At 47.5% G+C, this 20,127-nt stretch overlaps 1 protein-coding gene across 2 annotated transcripts; it reads left to right on the top strand.

Annotated features, from left to right (window-relative positions):
* The first annotated feature begins 578 nt into the window (after positions 1-578).
* On the top strand, positions 579-19,919 carry ESCO2 (establishment of sister chromatid cohesion N-acetyltransferase 2). Of its 2 annotated transcripts, none has more exons than XM_074582200.1 (11): positions 579-620; positions 2,984-3,052; positions 4,586-5,585; positions 7,958-8,048; positions 10,564-10,624; positions 13,953-14,082; positions 15,567-15,698; positions 15,978-16,067; positions 16,516-16,659; positions 17,427-17,614; positions 19,226-19,919. In XM_074582200.1, the coding sequence occupies exons 2-11, from the start codon at positions 3,000-3,002 to the stop codon at positions 19,362-19,364; spliced, it is 2,028 nt and encodes a 675-aa protein (XP_074438301.1). In that variant the 5' UTR covers positions 579-620; positions 2,984-2,999; the 3' UTR covers positions 19,365-19,919. The 2 variants fall into 2 exon arrangements, with proteins under 2 accessions (XP_074438301.1, XP_074438298.1); XM_074582197.1 differs by lacking the exon at positions 579-620 and adding an exon at positions 667-721.
* Positions 19,920-20,127: the final 208 nt, after the last annotated feature.

Raw genomic sequence — 20,127 nt, 5'->3', positions numbered from 1 at the left:
CACCCCCTCTCTGGGCAACCTGGGCCAGTGTCTCACCACCCTCGGTGGAAAGAACTTCTTCCTAATGTCTGATCTAAACCTGCCCTGCTCTAGTGTAAAACCATTGCCCCTCGTTCTATTGCTACATGCCCTTGCAAACAGCCCCTCCCCAGCTTTCTCGTAGGCCCGCTTCAGGTACTGGAAGCGGCTATAAGGTCTTCTCTTCTCCAGGCTGAACAACCACAACACTCTCAGCCTGTCAATGTCTGTTTATGGAGGATGATGCTTTTCAGAGCAGGGCTCTGGTGGCCCATTTAAAAGCAAAAGCAAGTGCTGGGCACCCCCTCGCCGCCCCCTCACCCTTTCCAAACGCCTCTCAGTTCACCCTCCGTTCATATCCCGAAGTTCACCACCCTTGAACACCCAGGCCCCCGCTGCATCATTCACGGACTACAACTCCCATGATGCCCCGTGCTTTCCCAGCAGTGCGCAGGCGGCCCAGCGCTCGAGAGGCACTCTGGGAGTTGGAGTCCCTCTGGGCCTGTGTCTGTGGCGAGCTCTGCTCTCTGATTGGCTGCAAAACGGGGTAGGGCGGGTGCAGAGCGGCGCACCGCAGTCAGGCCAATGGCAACGTAGTAAAGGTGAATGATGGGGCATTCGGCCAATGGGAAAAGGGAGGGCGGGCAGGCGGGAAGAAGGCGCGCGGGTTGGAAGGCGCGGGAGCGATGGCGGCGGCGCTGAGGTGAGGGAGTGCAGTTGGGATGGGGCTATGGGGATGTGAGCTCGGGGGGTGGCTGGGGCGGGTCTCGTGTTGTGTCGGCGGGTACGGTCTGGGAAGGGGGAGCGATGGGTGTCAGGGCCTGGTGCGGTTCTGAGGCGCCTGTGAGGTCTGAGGGGTGTGGGGGGTTCGCTGGGCCCGAGGCCTGGCGGGGTGTTTGAGGGGGTGTGAGGGCTGCGAGGCCCCGGGTTGGGGCTTTCGTGTGGTGCTGAGGTGCTCCAGGCCCCACGGACCGGTGCAGGTGGGGTGGGAGTGACAAGAGGAGCAGCGGGGGTCAGGTGTGGGGAAGGGGTTTCTGTGGGGTGGGAGGGGTGTGGGGTGCTGCGATAAGGGTGTTCTCGTGGAGTGCAGGCTGCCGGTGGGGTGCTGGGGTGAAGGTCTGACGGAGCCCCCCGCAGCCTGGGCTGCATCCCCAGCAGCGTGGGCAGCAGGGCGAGGGGGGGATTCTGCCCCTCTGCTGCGCTCGGGGGAGACCCCCCTGCAGTGCTGCCTCCAGCGCTGGGGCCTCGGCACAGGAGAGACACGGAGCTGTTGGAGCGGGGCCAGAGGAGGCCCCGGAGATGCTGGGAGGGCTGGAGCCCCTCTGCTGGGAGGACAGGCTGAGAGAGCTGGGGGGGTTCAGCCTGGAGAAGAGAAGGCTCCGCGGAGACCTTCCAGCCCCTGCCAGTCCCTCAAGGGGCTCCAGGAAAGCTGGGGAGGGACTCTGGAGCAGGGAGGGGAGCCATGGGACGAGGGGGAAGGGTTTTACACTGGAAGAGGGGAGATTGGGATGAGATATTGGGAAGAAATCCTTTGGTGTGAGGGGGGTGAGCCCCTGGCCCAGGTTGCCCAGAGCAGCTGTGGCTGCCCCATCCCTGGAGGGGTTCAAGGCCAGGTTGGCCGGGGCTTGGAGCAACCTGGGCTGGTGGGAGGTGTCCCTGCCCAGGGCAGGGGGTGCCACTGGGTGAGCTTTAAGGTCCCTTCCAACCCAAACCGTTCTGTGATTCTATGAATACTGAGATGCCGGGCTTCTGGGATGAGGAGCTGGCTGGGAACTGGACTAAGAACATTTTGGGAAGCCGGGCAGGTGTAGAGCCCCTCTGCAGAGAGCTGGCTGTGGGATCAATGGGTTAATGGTGGAAGCAATAAGGATTGCTCTACACACACACGCACCTGTGCTCTCCTGCCAACAGTATGTCCTTGTCCTACCTTCTCCCTCTTATCTGCACCTGATATCTTATTTCCCAGGTCCCTGCAGGCTGTTGTTTTTGCCCTGTGCTTCCAAGGTATTGCCTGCCCTTCTTGAAGTTCCCCCCTGCCAGCGCTGCTCTGTCCTGAGGTTGTTCAATTCCTGCTGCAGCTCCTGGCTCCATCCTCTGCCATGTCCTTGGTGTTCCTGGGCTTGACAGCAGCTTGTCATGTCTGGGCTGTCACCAGTCACCGCTTCCCCCAAAACTGCACTGTGTTAACGCGGGCGGGTTAGGAGGAACTTCCCCCTACTGGCAGATTATTGAATAAATTATCCTTTTGAGCAGTTTATGAATATTTATTGGTAGTCTTCTTGGACACAGGGTATTTGTTTATTCTCAGGTTTCAGTTTTGAAATGCCACGTAACAGAAAATGAATATTGTGCGATAGTTGTCGCAAACTGGTAGAGATGACACAAACAGCGTTGAGTATTAAAGTGGTTTAAATGGCTACTGTGTTAATGAAGGCTAAAAACGTGTGGTTTGTGGTATTTGGTAAGGAGGGAGCTGGGAGAGAAACTCTAAAAGTCTGTTGGGCAGAGAGCTGTCTTGTCTGGAAGGTAAATGTCACCATGAAATCCTCACGGGACTAAACTGACCGTGAACACAGGCAGGAGCAAGAAGGTTTCTAGGAACTATGTTAGTGAGGTCTGGAATGAGCTTTGCGAGGGAATGTGACAGACAGAAAGTAAAACACGTTTCTGAATTATCTGACTCCATTTTAGAAAAGGGACTTTAGGATGCGTTTGTCCGTGATGACAGAATTGGACTTGACCTGGAAGATCCTTTCTGCGTGCACTTGGTTTATGGCTTATGCTCGACTGAAACACAGCCCTGTGGTGTTCTAGTCCCTGTCATGCATGAACTGCTGCCACTCAGTGTTTTCTTCCCAGTTCCCCACCTTCTCTTCCTTCTTTACTAATTCTTTTTTTGTTTAGTTTTGGGGTTTTTTTTTTACTGCAAATCTGTTTCAAGATACTAAAAAATGCGTTCTTGTAGGCGCTCTGATGAAGACATGGCAGCTGTTACGCCGCAGAAAAGGAGCTGCAGTTCTACGGATACCGATGGGTACGTTAACTTTTTGTATTTTTTTTCTAATAAAACCACCATAATTGCTGCGTACAGAATAAACCAGATGTTTAAAATCCTTGAGAGCTCTTAATGTAAAGTGGAAAAAATATTAAGATCTTTCTGACACACGGTTGGCATCAACCTGTGTTTATTATTTAGTGACTTACAACATTGTGTATTGTACTGAGCATCTTGAGGGATTTCATCTAATATTTAGAGAAAATGAACACAAAAATGATCTTCAGTCCATAGCAGAGCCCAGAATTAGAAATGAGAGAAAGCCATTACACTGAGCTGACACTTTGCAGGCCCACATTAGTGGGTTGCATTAATTTGCACCTTTTTTTTTTTAATAAAAGTACGGTGTCTTGTTTGAGCAGTCACCTCTGTCAAGTGTGTATCGCTGTACATGACAGTCACGCACAGACCTTGCCCTGAGTAAGTCACAAAACCAGCAGAAACCTAAAACCTGATTGTTTAGAAACCTGAGAAATAAACCCCCCGATATTTGCACTTCTCTGTGTGTCTTTCCCATTTGGAAAGGCTTTGATATACAGTGCGGAAATACTGAGGTCTGCACAAATCATCTGAATAGTCTTCTAGTGTTAATAGAAAAATAGTTCCTGTGTTATGCATGCGTAAAAAATTATAGATTTTTTTTTTTTTCCCTCTAAATCCAGGGGAGGAGAAGCCAATGGCTATGAACAAAGCTCATGGCTGAGCTTTAAATGCAAAAGAATACATTATTTCTCATTCTTTTGTAACTACCAGCTGAACAAACTTTTCTCATGCTTGTCCTGTACTTCCCCCACAAAAATATTTCGGGGGGAGACCAAGAGGGAAGTTTGATTTCTGATTTAGAAGGACAAATTCCTGAGATAGGGTGTAAATACTCGCTGAGGAAACGCCTCGCTGCCCTCTGCGCCAAATATGTTACAACCAGGAATGGCTGAATTTGTCCTTCGTGAAAATGTGTATCTCTTTTTGGGCAATAGGTTCAGAGGCTGTTAGTGGTTTACTGATGAGGTTTGAGATTCTGAAATAGCCGCCAGAGCCAGATTTTGGTGTAAGCCTTTTGGAAACTGGTGTAAAATATTATAAGATTCCCCCCCAGTTTTATGCGTCTTACACACGGGGGTGGGGGATGCACAAGCTTTTTCAGAGGCACAAATCTGTGTCTACAGAGTTGGTCTGAAATAAACCAGATGTTATTTTTTTTTCTCCTTAATCACAAATAATGCTGATCCTGGCAGCAGCGTTCCAGAAAGTAGAATGTTGCTCCCAGGTGCTTTAACAAGTTCAGGCAGGAAACTAGGTTTGCTATTTAAAAAAAGAAATATGTGAAGAATGGCCAGACAGTCTTAGGCCTTTTGATATTTGTATATTGTATTTTGGTATTTGTATTTATTCCAGGGCATATACCAGTATAAGCAACTAGGCTGAGTGAAAATTAAGTGTTATTAAGTAAAACAAGAATTGAAAACCTTTCAATAGTACATGTGATGTTTTTCTCCGTAATTATTTTTACAGTTCATCCTTAGCCTTTGAGACTCCTGTGAAAAAAAAGATGCCGGGCTTTGCTGAAGGTCGGTCTCCGCTCAAGAAATCAAGAAATAACTGGTTTGCTTCTCAAATAAAATGGTCATCGAGCTCTAGTGATGAGATGAGAGAAAATGAGGATGAAAATCAGAAGCCGGTGCTGTCGAGGAGGTTGGATATTTCACCCCTCCAGGCCACCAGTGTTCCCGCAGCCGCACAGAGGGAGCCGTTGGGGCAATTCTCCCCAAAAACTGCTGCCTCCTACAAGCCCCTTGTGCCCGTGGTGTCTTTTTACAGCAAGGAAAAACGATACCTTACTCCTCTTGAGAGGAAACAACTGAACGAGAACCGCTCTTTGAGGGAGAGGAGCAGGGATGAAAATCTCCCAGCTGCCAGCAGGACTGAGAAGATGAACGTGAACTCGAGCAGGAACGCGAGCTCAAAGCCAAGCAAGCACGCGACCAGCTCCAAGCATGGCAAAACTCTCCCCAAAACGCTTAAGAAGGCCAAGGGAGAGGTTCCACCGGGAAAACCCAGTGTGGAGAAAGAGAATGTGAATTGCCTGATTAAAAAGAAGATGGATTCGCCCTTCAGAGTCCTGAGCATGACAGTTAAACCAGCCCTGAAACTCCAGCTGGGAGCAGCGTTCTTTTCTGCCAGGAAGAAATCGCACTCTAAAAAACCAGTTGTAGACACTAAGTCCCTGCAGGGTGACCCCAAATCTCCGCAAGAAAACAGTCAGCCCGCACCACCGACCACTGCAAAGTCTAATTCAGCAGACAGAAACAAAATTCTTGAGGCGGGCGGGGTATTGAGAAGGATTTCTGTGCCTCAGAAGAAGGAAAATGCAAACAAGGAGGACTCTAAGAGCTGTGGAAATCAAGAGAGAGATTCGGCACATGAAGGAAAAAGATCTCCACAGAAAAGCGGGAGCAACCCTAGTCCGTTTGGGGCTTCCTGGTCTGCAGGAGACAGCGATACAGAGAATGTGGTGAGTAGAAGCGTCACGAGGGCCACGGAGGCGTTCAGGTGACACACACCCAGCGTGCTGAGCAAGCTGGAAGTAACACATGCTCCGGTTATTCAGACATCGGGTGTTTATTTAGATATATTAGTGGATTTTGCCTAGGAAGACTTTCACGGATTTAGTCCTGCCTTATGAAGGCGTGAAACTGGGGGAAACCTCCAGGAAGGTCGTGTCGGCATCCCTGTCTGTCGCTAGCTCTCTGTTGAAGTGAAATACTGCATTTATGGTGGCTGAAAGAAAAGCTTTCTGCGTGAAGTTTTGGCAAAAGACAATATATATTTATTTTTTTTATCCCCCTCCCCCCCCATAAAGGACAAAACTGAAAAAGAGGTTTTTAAGCATTTTTTTTTTCTTCTTGTTTTAATAAATATAACAAATGCCAGATCTGACCTCGCTGAGCTTTGTGGGAGGTCGAACGTTACCTGCTCAAAGCTGAAGGAAGTAGGTTCTTCGCAGGAGTTCTCTTCTGTGCTCTCTGAAGCCAATTTTAGTTTTCCCCAGCCACGCGCTTCTCAGCCAGTGAAATAATTGGGCAGAGAAAGCAAAATTGTTTGTAGAGTGTCTTTATTTAGAGGCTTCTCGTGGGTCACAAGATGTTGGTTGGTGGCGCAGCCTGTGCTGGAATTCCAGCAGCGCTCACGGGCTTTGCTCTGCTTGGGGATTATCTTTTTAGCGATTATTTTCTCAGCAGGAAGGACGTGTGGTAGTTCCGCAGCCCCCTTCTCCAAGGAAGTGAGAATAAGCCCCTGTTTTTCAGGCTTTAACAATCCAACAATTAATTTTCTGAGCTGGTCTGCATTTGAAGAACTTTAACCTTTTTGTATATCACTCAAGAGCTATAAACAATTTTCATCTGTTGCTACCTTAGCAGTGACTACACCCCTGGTGATAGAAAAGTGTTGTTTTGCATGGTTTTTTTAACCATACATTAATTTCTTGTGTAAATAATGTTTATCAGTGCTGGAACGGTTAAGCTTTGCAGCGAGTCTTGCTTATTGCCAACCAGTTAATGCTGGCCAGACCTCGCTTTTCATTTTACGATTTGCCGGAGAATTGTTTAGCTTGGGATGTGGATTTTGCTTTCCGAGGCGGTGCTTAGGTGTGAAAGGTAAAGGTGGCAATGGAGCGAGTGCAGCAATAAAATACAAATCTGGAACAGGTTTGCAAACTATTTCATTGCACTTAATGTCATATTTTGCTGGTGCGTTCTGGCGTTGGAAATGTAGGAAATGGCACTGGAATATTACTGTATTTTATACCGGGCATTGAAAGGAAGCAGTGAACAAGATGAGAAGCTGTTTTTATAGGGCTAATGTGTTTTATATTCCTGCGTTGATTCAATAAAGGGCAATTTATTGCCTCTTTTGTTCACCTGCACTGGTTTAGTATCACACTCGCATTCCTGGCTTGATTGTCAATATGTTTTTACAACGCAGCGTTAATAAAACACAACTGTTAGCTTGTGCAATCTCATCTTGTACGTGCAGTAAAAAAAAAAAACCAAACCTAAACTTGAAAGCATTTGATTCCGCTGGGATGGCAGTTTGTTGTGTTGGAGGTTAACCAGAAGCACAGAGCGTTTGAAAAGGGAACTTAGCGACTTCGTTACTGAACACAGGCCAAGTTTGGCCTTGATCTGGTCTCAGATTCAGCTGCAGCCGGTCCTTTACCTGATAACTGTCTCGGGTTCCTGATGGGAAATAAAACACTGTCATATACAAAACAAGCAGAGTTCAAGGCAAAAAAACAGTTTGGCAAACTCATTTGTATTGAACGTTTGTGAGAGGCTTCCAAAAGCTGCGAAGATGCATAGCTGGAGAGAGAGAATGAAGCAGAATCCCAGAAATGCTGAGGTAAAGAAATGATATGAACCTCTACAGTTAAGATTTACTTAAAAATAAAATAAAAAAAAAAAACAAACCCAACAAATCCTGCAGTAAAACAAAAGCAGGGGCGTAAGTAGGTGTTAGGGTGTAGGGAATGAAAATCCATGATCACTGTCATAAGCTGAATTGGGTCTGACAGTAGTCAAAGATGAGAAACGTCGCTATTGCCCCTCAAGGCTGTGAGTAACCTGCAGGAAACGACTTTTTCCTCAGTTCTGGGGGGCAACATTTTCAGCGACATTTTCAAATTCAGCGATCAGATGTCATTTTAAGACCTGTGAGATGGGTTGTCTGCTAAACCGCGTTCCGTTATTGGAAAATACACTTCATAATGTCAATTAATGCTCGTCGTAACGGTCACTTGAGCTGTATGTGATTCTGTAGCTGCTCTCTGAGAACTTAACTGAAGAGTTTTCTTGTTGCCCTAAATAAAATTGTCTTAATTTATAGGATGTTGATGAAATCGGTTCTTCTAAAAGCTGTGAGTCAGATGATTGCATTGTGCCTTCAAGCCAATCTCCGCCAAAGGGGAATAAGCGAGGTAAGTTGGATTCTCCGTATCTTGGTCCATGACTTTTGCTGCTGCAGGAAAATGAGGCGGAGGAGGCTTTAAAAATCTCAAACTGCCGGCTTTTGCCCAGCAGGATCAACTCTGCTGAATTCCCCTCTTCTCCTATAATTTAGTGTTTAAATTTGCTGGACAGTAATGATGGAGACTGCTGTCTCTCTGATGAATCTGGTTTAGCATTAAGCAGTATGTAAACTGGTTTTTATCCTCATGTCTAACCTGTCTTTCCTCTTTGCTTTACATGGCCGATTCCCGGAAAGATTTGGGAAATTGCTGTATTTGAATCCTATTATTAGGTTTTTCCCCGTTCTTTTCTCCCCGGACCGTTATCCTGATTCTTTCATCTCTCCTTTTTAAATCTTGATTATTTTTTTTTTTTTTAGGCATCTGACTTTTTAGTTTATTTATTTTCTCCAGGCTGAGACGTGTCTTTCCTGGTGTGATACTCCCAAACAAACCTCCATGCGAGCCTTACCAGCACTAATTAGCAGGAAGGGAGTAATTCATACTTTTCACACGCAGGGAACACATACATTTGAACAATAATTATTTGAATATGGTACTTCCCCCCCCCGGTCAACTTTGCCCCTTTTCTTATGGTTGCTTTACAGAGACCATGTTTCTCTAGTAATGCAAGGGAATTTTCAGAAGTTATATATTAATTTTAAGACACTTATTATTTTTCCTCTTGGGAATAACAAGTGATAATAAAAAGTAGATGTGTTGGTTAAATATTATTTTATTGAGGCAAACTACAGTGTTCTCCTCTACCTGCTGTCTCACCTTCCAAGTATACGCTAACATGTGCCAATATGTTTGCAGAAGTTGAGGTCGTGTTATTTTATCCTTGTTTCCTGGTTTCTCCATTTTTTCCCTTTTAAAAATAGGCAGCATTTGCTATTCCAGCCCCAGCAGCCCTGGGTTAATTCCATCCTTGCTGGTCTGAAAAGGTCTGATTTGTCTGAGAGTTCTCTTCACCTCCTTCCCCCGCTGTGGAAGTTCATATCTCCTCTGTGTCTTAATTGCGCCAATGATCTCATCACAACTAATTCTTTTATTGATGACTGAAATAAAAAGGCACCGAATGGTTTGTTCTCATTTCTCATCTGGTTTTAGTGTTTTCTTCTCTTTTGGTAGCTGAAACTTCTGGGTTTTCCCCTTACAGGATGCTTCCCTAGTCCTGTGGCCTTTCCAGGTAGAGCTCATTTAACAATTTGGCATTTCTGCTCAGCTTTTCCCTGATTTCTATTCCCGTTGCAATTCCTTGCGTTGCCAGGGAGTGAAAAAAATCATGATTTAGCCGTGTTTGTCTCTTACTCCACTTCTTTCTGGCACATCTGGTCTTAATGTGTGTCTTGAAGAAATTGCCAGCACTCCTGAGCCTTTCCCCCCCCTCCTTTAGTCTTGCTTCACTTGGGAACTTATTTATCCGCTTTTGGAACGTAGTGAAGTTTGTTTTATTGAAGGTCACCGTTTCTCCCTGCTGCCTCCTCTTGTTCTGAGGAGTGGCGTGCTCCGTGCTGCCAGCCGCTTTTCTCTCTGCTATCTCCGGTTTTGCATGAAACACTCCTCTTACTGTGTTTTCCACCTGTTTCAAAAGCTGTTGCCATCACATTCCCAAAGATTATTTAGGAATTACATTATTTGCGTGCTGGGGCCTTTCCCAAGAAGTGTCCTGGCCCACTAAGATCCTGCGTTTCTAGGAAGCCATAGGCTTTTTATTGCTTATTAGTGTCGTCTTCATGACTCCTCACAATCTTTTCCACTATTGATATTAACAGGAGACTTTTTTATTGTGGCCTGTTTCCTAGAAACAACTGGTTCATCTTCATGGTATGTTTTCTGCAGTCTGTTAAGGCCATTTTTCTGCTTATGTATTACGTTTCTGTCATTCCTGAAGTCTCTATTTGTGAATGCGGTCACAATACAAGAGCAGAAAGCAGTCCACTACCTAAACTTTTTACACTTGAGGGAAAATATATTCCTAACTAATAATTTCCTTGGTTTTATTTACCCAAGTCTTTGCTAAATTAACCTGAAACTTGCAGCTTGTGTGCTGAAACCTAGAGCTGAGCCCGTCGTTTCCCAGCTTCTCTAGGATGAAGAAGCCAAAATAATGGAAAAATGGAGAAACCTCTTCTTGATTAACATTTTTAATCGATAGCCAAGGAAACACTAAACTACTGCAGCAGAAATTCCTGCTTTATAATTCCAATGTGAGAGGGGAAGGTACCAGGTAGCCCGATCAATGTCACTGAAGCGGATTAGAGGTAATTATGGCTGGATACCACTCACGAACATAACTTTTATGTCCTGCAGCACCAACAGCTGCCCAATACTCTTATAAACTCCTGTCTCTAGAACTCAGTTTCACCGTTGTGGGTCATTTTGAAGTCTCCTTTGTATTTGAATTTCCGTTTCCCTGTATCAATGTGTTCTGCAGCTACAAAGGATTCTAAACCGCAATAACTTCGCTCCTCTTTTCCAGCATCTCCTTCAAATGCTGTTGTCTACCCCATATTCACTGCACCCCCCAGCAGCAAGAAAAGGTAGGTTAATCATTATTTTTAAAAAAAAAAAAAAAAAAGATACTAGTTCTAAAAACAGTAGCTTAGCTTTCTCCCAATCCCTGTGAGAATTGGAAGCCTGGAGTGTTTATTGGGTTGGCTTTATTTTCTTTTAGAGGGAAGATGAAAGACGTAAGCTGAGTTGGTTTAGGGGGATACTAGGCTGTGAACAAGGAAATACACTGCCTGTAGTACATTTTACTTGTGAATTTGTACATATTATTGAGTTTATTATTATTTTTTTTTTAACTAGAAAGGAAATAATAGTTTTCTCTTAGCTTTTGCTAATGATAAAATCATTAGAACAAAGGGGGTTGTGTCATGATCTGTTCATTACCAAGAATGGCATGGCCTGGCTGGTGTTACCCCTGTGGAAGGGTTCTTGTTTATGTATGCTACTTCTGTGTGTTCTGTCTCTCCACATCTGGAGTGTCCGTAACGAGCAGCATCTTTCAGTCTTTCTGTACCGGCCTCTCATCAGCCAGAGCCCCTCGCCAGCGCTAATTACGAGCTCGAGTTGGTACCACAGTTGTCAAAACGAATTGTCTTTACTCAGTTTGCCACGGTATAGCCTCAGCGGCCGTACAGTGAGCAGGAGGCATTGCTGTCCCTCGCTAGAATCTAATCAACGGCCTGGCTTTCTGTATATTTCTATATATAAATCTTTTAATTTGTGCCATAGATGGCAAACATAACGCGTGCTCATGAGTTCAGTCCACCCACCGCATCAATCGGTACGGCAGCGATGCCTCCGCATGGGCATTCTTGACGTGTTTGGAGCAATTCTGTGTCGTAAGCAACCTTTTTGAGCTGAGCTTGTGTACGTCAGCTGGGGTGCGTGAAAATTGGACTCTGTGGGCCAGTTAAAGTGCGGGTCCCTCGTCAAATAACGCCGAGGGGGCAGGTCGGTCGCTCTTCTCGGGCCTGTCTGGGGCTCTTGCAGGAGCTGGCAGCTTCTGTGTCTCTGTCATACTGTACCTCCTTTACCATCAAAGCCTACAGTATTTGTTTCTAAACTATTGAAATAACTCACTTTTGGGGAAGGCCCCAGCTTATTAAAGTTGTACGGAGCTAAAGATCTCAGAAAGCTTGTTTACCTGCCTTGTCCTGGTGGAATACCCCTGTTCTTTAAATTTACTGTCAAACCTCTGTCTCCTGCCATCAGGTTCATTGCTTTTCCACGCTAACTCTTCCTGTGATATGCATTTGTAAATATTTCAGTGCTGTGGCCAACCTTGACCAACATCTTCACTGTTAGCACTCCGAGAAGCGGCTGTGCGCTATACACAGATCACCTGAAGTGCAAAGATCAGTAACTGCACTGGGCAAGAGTATCTTGTAGTGCACTGGGTGGTTTTTTTAACCTAAAATTTAAGAAATTTCAGTACGGCAGCACTAGGTAGCAGCATGCTCACAAGTTTTGATCTAGGTGCCGAAGACGCAACAGAAGTTGTAATAAAAATGGGTGAAAAGGGGTTAACAGAAGCACCTGCTTTTCTTACACTGTCCCGTGCTCACCTGAGTGGGTCTCTCATGAACCTGCTGGGCGATGTTTAGTGTGATGGAGATGAAGCACAGGCATATGAATTTTGCTTTTTGGTTCTTGATAAATTACTTGCAGGCACTGGGACTTTTGACTCATAAGGTGTAATCGTGCTACCTGACGTCTGTGCTCCTGATTAGCTTATTTCTTCAATTAATTTGCTGCCATACTCATAGATGTCTACTGGAAAAAGAGGCTTGTTTTCCCACGCAAGAACCAGAGCTACTAATCCCTTTCCCATATTGAATCAACTTCTTGGTGCATTTTGTTAACAATAAAGGCATTCTAAGCTGAGTTTATTGTGAACATAAAAAAAACCCCAAAACCAAACCACTTAAAGTTGCTCCAAAAAGAGCCAAAATAAACCTTCCAAGGCTTGTCGCGCTACTGTCGTCCTCTGCCACGGAAGTGTTGAAAGAGAGATCCGATTGCAATATTTGCTTTGCTTCCCCTTGTGGCTTTACAAATATCTTCCGTGGTGCAAGTGGAACCCTGGAATATGTGGAAATCCTGGTGTTTGTGATTAACTGAAAATCAGTCTTGGATTTGCAGTTGTCTCCTGGGAAGCTGATGAGCACAAGCTTTTCCTACATGAAGTCTCTGCTTTGGAAATTCTCCTTAGTATCCAAATCTATAAAATTGTTTGGTGTATCTCTAAATTAATTCCATGTTAAGGGTTGCTGCACAACAGTTAACAAATTCCTGCTTTTAAGATTGCTTAAGAAATGCCACCTTACATACAGAAGTCTAAAGGTAGGTTAGAAAAACTGTGTTGTTATTAACGCCCCCAACAAGGTGCTTCCCTGTCGCTGAAGCTCACGTCGTGACCTTAAAAATTCATGTAAGGCCTCCGTATCTGGGTCTGAATATGAAAAATTCCTCTTGGCCTTGCTTCGGTCTGCTTCCCTCTTTGGGAAGCTGTCCCTGCTAGATGATGGTTTTTCCTGAAATGCTGCCGATCCCCTCATCTAAAGGGGTCTTGGCGTGGTGGCGGTGGAGCAGCAATGGAGTAGAGACGTGGTCTTGGGACCCCAGGTATAGATGGAATGTGGGCTTGAGACCAAGCTATGGTGATTCTTGGGCAAAAACTTGTCACAAGTTCTTGTACACCTTGATCAAATCCTAGATGAAATGCTTTGTAGGTTATTGGAGTTCAATTTTTGATTTTCTTACTTTTTTTCCCCTTAAGGGTAGAGGGATTTTTTTTTTTTTTTTTTTTTTTACAAGGGCATGTAGTGATAGGAGGAGGGGGAATGGCTTCAAACTGAAAGAGGGGAGATTGAGATGAGATATTGGGAAGAAATTCTTTGGTGTGAGGGGGGTGAGCCCCTGGCCCAGGTTGCCCAGAGAAGCTGTGGCTGCCCCATCCCTGGAGGGGTTCAAGGCCAGGTTGGCCGGGGCTTGGAGCAACCTGGTCTGGTGGGAGGTGTCCCTGCCCAGGGCAGGGGGTGGCACTGGGTGGCCTTTAAGGTCCCTTCCCACCCAAACCACTCTGTGGTTCTATGAGAGTGGTGCTGATGTGTGTGCACTCTAAAGCCAGCTTTCCTCACAGAACGGGGAAAGCTTGAAGCATTGTAAGGTGATTTCAGATGATGGTACTGCTGAGTCCGGCCAGGAAGGACCCTTGTCCTTGCCTCGTATCTCACTGCCCAGAGGTCTGGCACGGATCCTGGAGATGCTCAGTCACTACCCTGCCCTGGTACCTGACAAGTAATGTTAACTTTCGTCTGCAGGGACTAATTTTCATCTCTCTGAAATAATTTTCAGGACACAGGCTGTGCTGGATGAATTGAATTCTCCGTTCGGGTCCAACCCACCTGCAAAAACACCTCACACCTCGCAGAAAAGCAAGAAGGCGAAAGAGCTCAGCAAGCGCTCCAGGGATCAGATGATCATTGTAAGGTTCCCCGTGGGGCACGGTGGGTCCTCGGGGTGGCTCGGTGGTGAGGAAACAAGAAATACGTCTTGAAGCTAACCGATAAGTAGATTTCCTTACGTGTAAGCCTCAAACCAACCACGTAACAGAGCGGTGATTAACATGGTTAGCACTGGACGAGGACAGGGTAGTAGCTGGGAAATACATTGTTATGGTTTCCCTGGGACTAACGCTTTATTACATTAAGAGACTTACGGAACAGAATACTAAAAAAAAAAAAACCCAAAGGGGGAACTGGGCCAAGGCTGTATGGATGCTATAGGAGGGAATTTGGCTGGATCCTCTTCCTTTCCCACGGCTTCCTGGCCCGCTGTGTGAGCGGCGTCAGCCACAGCACTGCAACCGCAGTGGCAAACGTCAGCCAGGGCAGCGCTGGAGCAGGACTGTGGGACCGAGGAATGTGCGACCGAGAGCTGAGCCCTGACGCAGCTCGCTCCGCTAACGGTGCCTCTTCGGTAGCTGCACGTCCGCTGTTGCCCTGCAGCGTGGAGCGCTGATTTTGGAGCGGGAGGAGGCCAGACGGTGTTGCTGAGGCTGGCGGAGCCATCACGTGTATGGGTTTCCAGAAAAATACGCCCTCAGTGATGAGTAATTTTTTAATAAACCATTTGTTCTCACTTGGTGACATACAGATGTTTTCAAGCCCGTTTCCTGAGGGAGCGGCGCTTATGTGATCATTCTCGTCTGCTGATCTGCCCTTTTTAGCACCTTTTGGGTCGTTTGGATGATTTCTGTCAAATTTGAGACCTCACAGACACAAATTTTTGAGTGTTTTGAAAGCCGGTCCCTGCGGAAGGGAGAAACGCGGGTGAGCGCCTGTGCGGAGAGGAAGGCAGCAGCGTGGGCTCAGCAGCCATCGCTGCCCCCGACAGGGCTGGCTGGTGGCCACGAGCCCCACGAGGGACAGACGCTGGGTGCTGTGACACAAGGGGAAGCCCGAGCTGGGACATGGGGCAGGGAAAGCGGCCAGAGCAGCAAAATAAAATGAGTCCTTAACAAATTAGGCTTTATTTAAAGATCGATTTGCCATTTGCTTGCACAACTGGCATTTGGTTCCTCCTCTCCCCCTCCGTGTGTACTGACAGAGACAAAAATGAGGTTATTTTTAGGTAACTGATGAAAAGACTATACAGAATTTTCCTTTGGTTATTTGTGGTGCTCTTCTACTTTATTTCCTCGGTGAGGATGTTGCTTATCTGTTTCGAGGTTTGTTCCGAATGATGCATTCATTGTGTCCGTTGGATAACTTGATGCGGTGTAGCTCTGAATATTCTGCAAATGAGCAAAAGCTTGTCCTCCTCTTCACAAATTCAAGCGAAAACAAATACTTGAGTCTTTGATTCCTTAATCAGTCCTTAATCTGAACGTGATTCCTTAATCATTCCTTAAACTGAACGTGGTTTTGAACAGCTTCAGAGCACCTAACTGGCTTTGTTTCTCGCTAGGATGCTGGTCAGAAGCATTTTGGCGCTGTAGTTTGCAAGTCGTGCGGCATGATCTACACGGCTGCAAGCCCGGAGGATGAGGCCCAGCACATCCAGCACCACGAGAGGTTCCTGGAGGCACTCAGATACGTGGTAAGGCTGGAGGAGATGGGGGAAGGTGGGGTGGGATATCCAGGTACGCCGTCGAGGCAGCTGCAGGCCGTTTTGTCATCCAGAGGGGAGGTTAACGTGTAAGTTAAGCATTTCCAGCAACCGTCTGCCTTCATCAGTTTGATGAATGTGACTTTATTCCTGAAAGCTGGAGTGGTTCAGATTACAGCTGCTTCTGCCAGAATCTCCGCTGAATCACTTCCTCTCTCTCGCTCGACCGCTAACTTGTTTGTTTGGGGTTTTTTTTCCTCTCTGTGGCAGGGTTGGAAGAAAGAACGGGTCGTGGCAGAGTTCTGGGATGGGAAAATTGTATTGATTCTTCCAAATGACCCAAAATATGCCGTCAAGAAGGTACATGTTTGTTTATTTTGGGGTTTATAACGTAGATTAGCTTTCTGCTGGCTCAGCCCCCGGCACTACCTCAGCGTGTGATTGTACATCGCTTGCCAGCGAACAGGAGAGCCAAGTGGGGTTGTGGCAGCCATCTGGGTGGCTGTGGACACCCACCCTGACACATCCCACCCCTGCTCCCTGCGCTGAAGCTTTTTCTTACCTGACCAACACAACCTGATCCTTTCCATCCCGAGAACTGGGGTGAGGGGCAGCTGCGCTCTGTGAGAGGTTTAGGGGGATGAAGACACGAGCGAGATCCTGTTCTTTAGTGTCTGTACGTAGTTAGAGCCTGATCTGTGTAAGCACAGGATGATTTGAGGGAACAAGTCCCCTTTCTGACAGCTTTCACACCAAAGAACATGTCTGTTAGTTCCTAACACACCTCTCTCTGCTTTTGTTCTCTTAGGCAGAAGACGTGCGGGAGATCGTAGATAATGAATTGGGGTTTAAGCAAGTTTCGTTGAGCTGCCCAGCCAAGACCAAAATATACTTGTTTGTGTCCAACGAGAAAATGATTGTTGGGTGCTTAGTGGCTGAATCAATCAAGCAGGTACGTGCTGTTAATTGTATGGGGAGGGGGTGAAATTGCAGGCTAATCACTGGGGCTGTTTGTGTCAGCAGCTTTGTAGAGAGAGACCTGGGAGTCCTGGTGGACAACAGAATGCCCATGGGTCAGCAATGTGCCCTCGTGGCCAAGAAGGCCGATGGCATCCTGGGAGGCATCAAGAAGAGTGTGGCCAGCAGGTGGAGGGAGGTCATCCTCCCCCTCTGCTCTGCCCTGGGGAGGCCACAGCTGGAGCACTGGGGCCAGTTCTGGGCTCCCCGGGTCCAGAAGGACAGGGAACTGCTGGGGAGGGGACAGCAAAGGGCTACCGAGATGCTGAGGGGACTGGAACATCTCTCTGATGAGGAAAGGCTGAGGGATTTGGGTCTTTTCAGTCTGGAAAAAAGACGGCTGAGGGGGGACCTTATCAACACTTGTAAATACTGAAAGGGGGGGTGTCAGGAGGATGGGGCCAGGCTCTTCTCAGTGGTGCCCGGGGACAGGACAAGGGGTAATGGGCACAAACGCGACCATGGGAAGTTCCATCTCAACACAAGGAGGAACTTCTTTGCTGTGAGGGTGGCAGAGCCCTGGCACAGGCTGCCCAGAGAGGTGGGGGAGTCTCCGTCTCTGGAGACATTCCAACCCCGCCTGGACGCGTTCCTGTGCCACCTGCTCTGGGTGACCCTGCTCTGGCCAGGGGTTGGACGGGATGATCTCCAGAGGTCCTTCCAACCCCTGCTGGTCTGATTCTGTGATTCTCATCCACGCAGGCTTTCCGGGTGCTGTCAGAGCCAGGAGCCACACTGTCGCCCGAGCAGGACCAGGACGTGCTGCAGCACCAGCGGGCTTGGCGCTGCTCCACGGAGCCAGAACCCGCTATCTGCGGCATCAGCAGGATCTGGGTGTTCGGGCCGAGGCGCGGGAAGGGCATCGCCCGTCGCATGGTGGACGCGGTCAGGTAGGGAACGGCGGGAGGGCCGTGGGGAGCTGGTATCCCACCTTGGGTTTGTCCTTGCGGGGGAAAAAAACGATGATTGCAGCCAAAAGTGGTTAGAAGGAACTCACGGAAAGGGAAAAATTTGCGTCCTTAGGCAAGTCTGAAATCCCCACTTTATAGTGGAAGGATATCAAGTGGACAGATACTCTGTGTATATCTAATATTTAAGTAATGCTTTCATTTAAAATCTGACACAAGTGTGGGCCAGGCTGTTAACTGCTGGGTATAACCGGAACACAGAGCTACACAGACTGGATTTTCCAAGAGAAACTGTGCTGCTTGGGAAAAAATACTGGTGGTTTTTGTTGGTGTGTTTTTTTTTTTTTTTTTTTAATGGAGAAGTTGATGGGCCCAAACACTTGAGTTTGGCTGGGTAGGAAATTCCGAGCTTGAAAAGTTCAAACCCAGCTGGACGGAAGAGTTAAAAACTTCCCCTTGCCTGTGATATGGACCGCCTTGAGCGGGAACTTGGTAGTTCATGAACCTGTAGTAGCACGTACAAGGGGTGATAGCTTTAAACTAAAAGAGGGGAGATTTGGATGAGATATTGGGAAGAAATTCTTTGGTGTGAGGGGGGTGAGCCCCTGGCCCAGGTTGCCCAGAGAAGCTGTGGCTGCCCCATCCCTGGAGGGGTTCAAGGCCAGGTTGGCCGGGGTTTGCAGCAGCCTGGTCTAGTTGAAGATGTCCCTGCTCATGGCAGGGGGTTGGGACTAGATGGCCTTTAAAGGTCCCTTCCAGCCCAAACCATTCTGTGATTCTATACGTATATATTTTTATATATTTTATAATCATTGTATCTGAAGCTCAGTATCCTGAAAATTTCTCAGCTGGTGTTTGGTCTCCGGTTCCTCCTGTGGTTAGCGTTTGATGTGCCAGTAGATGTGCTACCTCTGTGCCACCTTCCAGACCCGCAGGCCGTGCGAGCCAGCTGGACCTGGGTGACCTGTGGGTGCCCAGGAGAGTCCGGGCACTGCCGTGGTAGACCTCACTCAGGAACTGCTCCAACATATTTAACTGAAACTTCTACATTTCCACGTAAAACTGTATTTGGGGGACTTCTGCCCGTATTTGGTCTTAGGTTACCCTTCTTCCTAATTTTAAAATGCCTCCTGGTTCCTGATTACACCAGAATCTGAGAGGGCAAACTGGCATCTCACAGCGGTTCTCTGGTTTGAAAGCAAAGCAAAAAAACCTCCCTGAAAGGAGGGGGTAGCCAGGGGGGGTCGGGCTCTTCCTCGACAAGAGGAAACGGCCTCAAGTTGCGCCAGGGGAGGTTTAGGATGGATATTGGGAACAATTTCCTCCTGGAAAGGGTTGTGAAGCATTGGAAGAGGCTGCCCAGGGCAGTGGTGGAGTCGCCATCCCTGGAGGGACTGAAAAGCCGGGCAGACGTGGTGCTGAGGGACGTGGGGTAGTGGTGGCCTTGGCAGCGTTGGGATGATGGTTGGACTTGATCTGAAGGGTCCCTTCCGACTGTAACGATTCTATGACAGAAGAAATAACAGCTCCCTGCTGAGGGGGGCTGGAAGGGACACCGCTGCACCCCCCCGACAGCTCTGCTCTCTCTTTCAGGAGCACCTTCATGTACGGCTGCTACCTCGGCGCCCACGAAATCGCCTTCTCCGACCCCACGCCGGACGGCAAGCTGTTTGCGACGAAATACTGCCAAACCCCGCGCTTCCTTGTGTACAATTTTATGTATAACAACTGAGGCGGCTTGATTATTGCAAGTTGAGGTTTGTTTAAATCGCCTAAAATAATTTGATGTTGAAATTAACGCTTCTTAAAGCGTTGTTACCTGGCTAAACGCTGTTCTCCTGCTGAGCGCTAGTTCTTCCTCCCGCCGTGAGCGAGCTGGGGGGAGAGTGTGTCACTTTGTGTACAGAGTTGTGTTGTATTTTAGTGTATGCTGTGGAACCTTGCTTGGATTTCAGGTAGGTTTTGTTTCTTCTGAGATTAAATTTTATTGCAAGTAACTTAATTTCTTTAAAAGGTGGAATTAATATAAAGATGGCTGTTTTCTCCCTGATGTGTGGGGACGTAACTCTGCGCGCTCTGCTGCGTGTGCGCTGTGAAAGGCGGGGAGGAGTTTGCTAAACTTACGGAACAAAAAGTTGCTAAATTGATGTAAAGAGCATAAGAGGTCTTAAAATGACTGATGCGTGTCAGGATTTCCCCCGGTGGGTAAGGCCTGGAACCCTCCTGGCGTTGTGCTGCCGGGGAGAGTGCCCCAGGGGCCCCCTGCTCAATAAAATGTGTGAAATGTTGCTTTTCGAGCTGATTTCTGTGCGCGGGAGACGGAGGAAGGCTTCCAAATTTGGACGCTCTCCTCATTTGAAGGGTTCAGATGAGAAAGGAGCGGTGCCTGCAGGGAGGAACGGGACAAGTCTGTGTTGCAACCTCTTCGTCTCCAGCCAGATGAGGGCAGGAATTTCCCCAGCCAGCGGGGTTTTATTTAGTAAGTGTCCAAGAGA

The sequence above is a fragment of the Larus michahellis genome, chromosome 3, assembly GCF_964199755.1.
Source record: "Larus michahellis chromosome 3, bLarMic1.1, whole genome shotgun sequence".
Classification (NCBI taxonomy): Eukaryota; Metazoa; Chordata; class Aves; order Charadriiformes; family Laridae; genus Larus; species Larus michahellis.
This window is presented reverse-complemented; position numbering and strand designations above follow the sequence as displayed.

Bases quoted from the DNA above. Each gene is read 5' to 3' on its own strand.
- ESCO2 (XM_074582197.1), top strand. The intron at 10,625-13,952 runs GTAGGTTAATCA...AATAATTTTCAG, and splicing joins CCCCCCAGCAGCAAGAAAAG to GACACAGGCTGTGCTGGATG. The intron at 16,660-17,426 runs GTACGTGCTGTT...TCATCCACGCAG, and splicing joins TGGCTGAATCAATCAAGCAG to GCTTTCCGGGTGCTGTCAGA.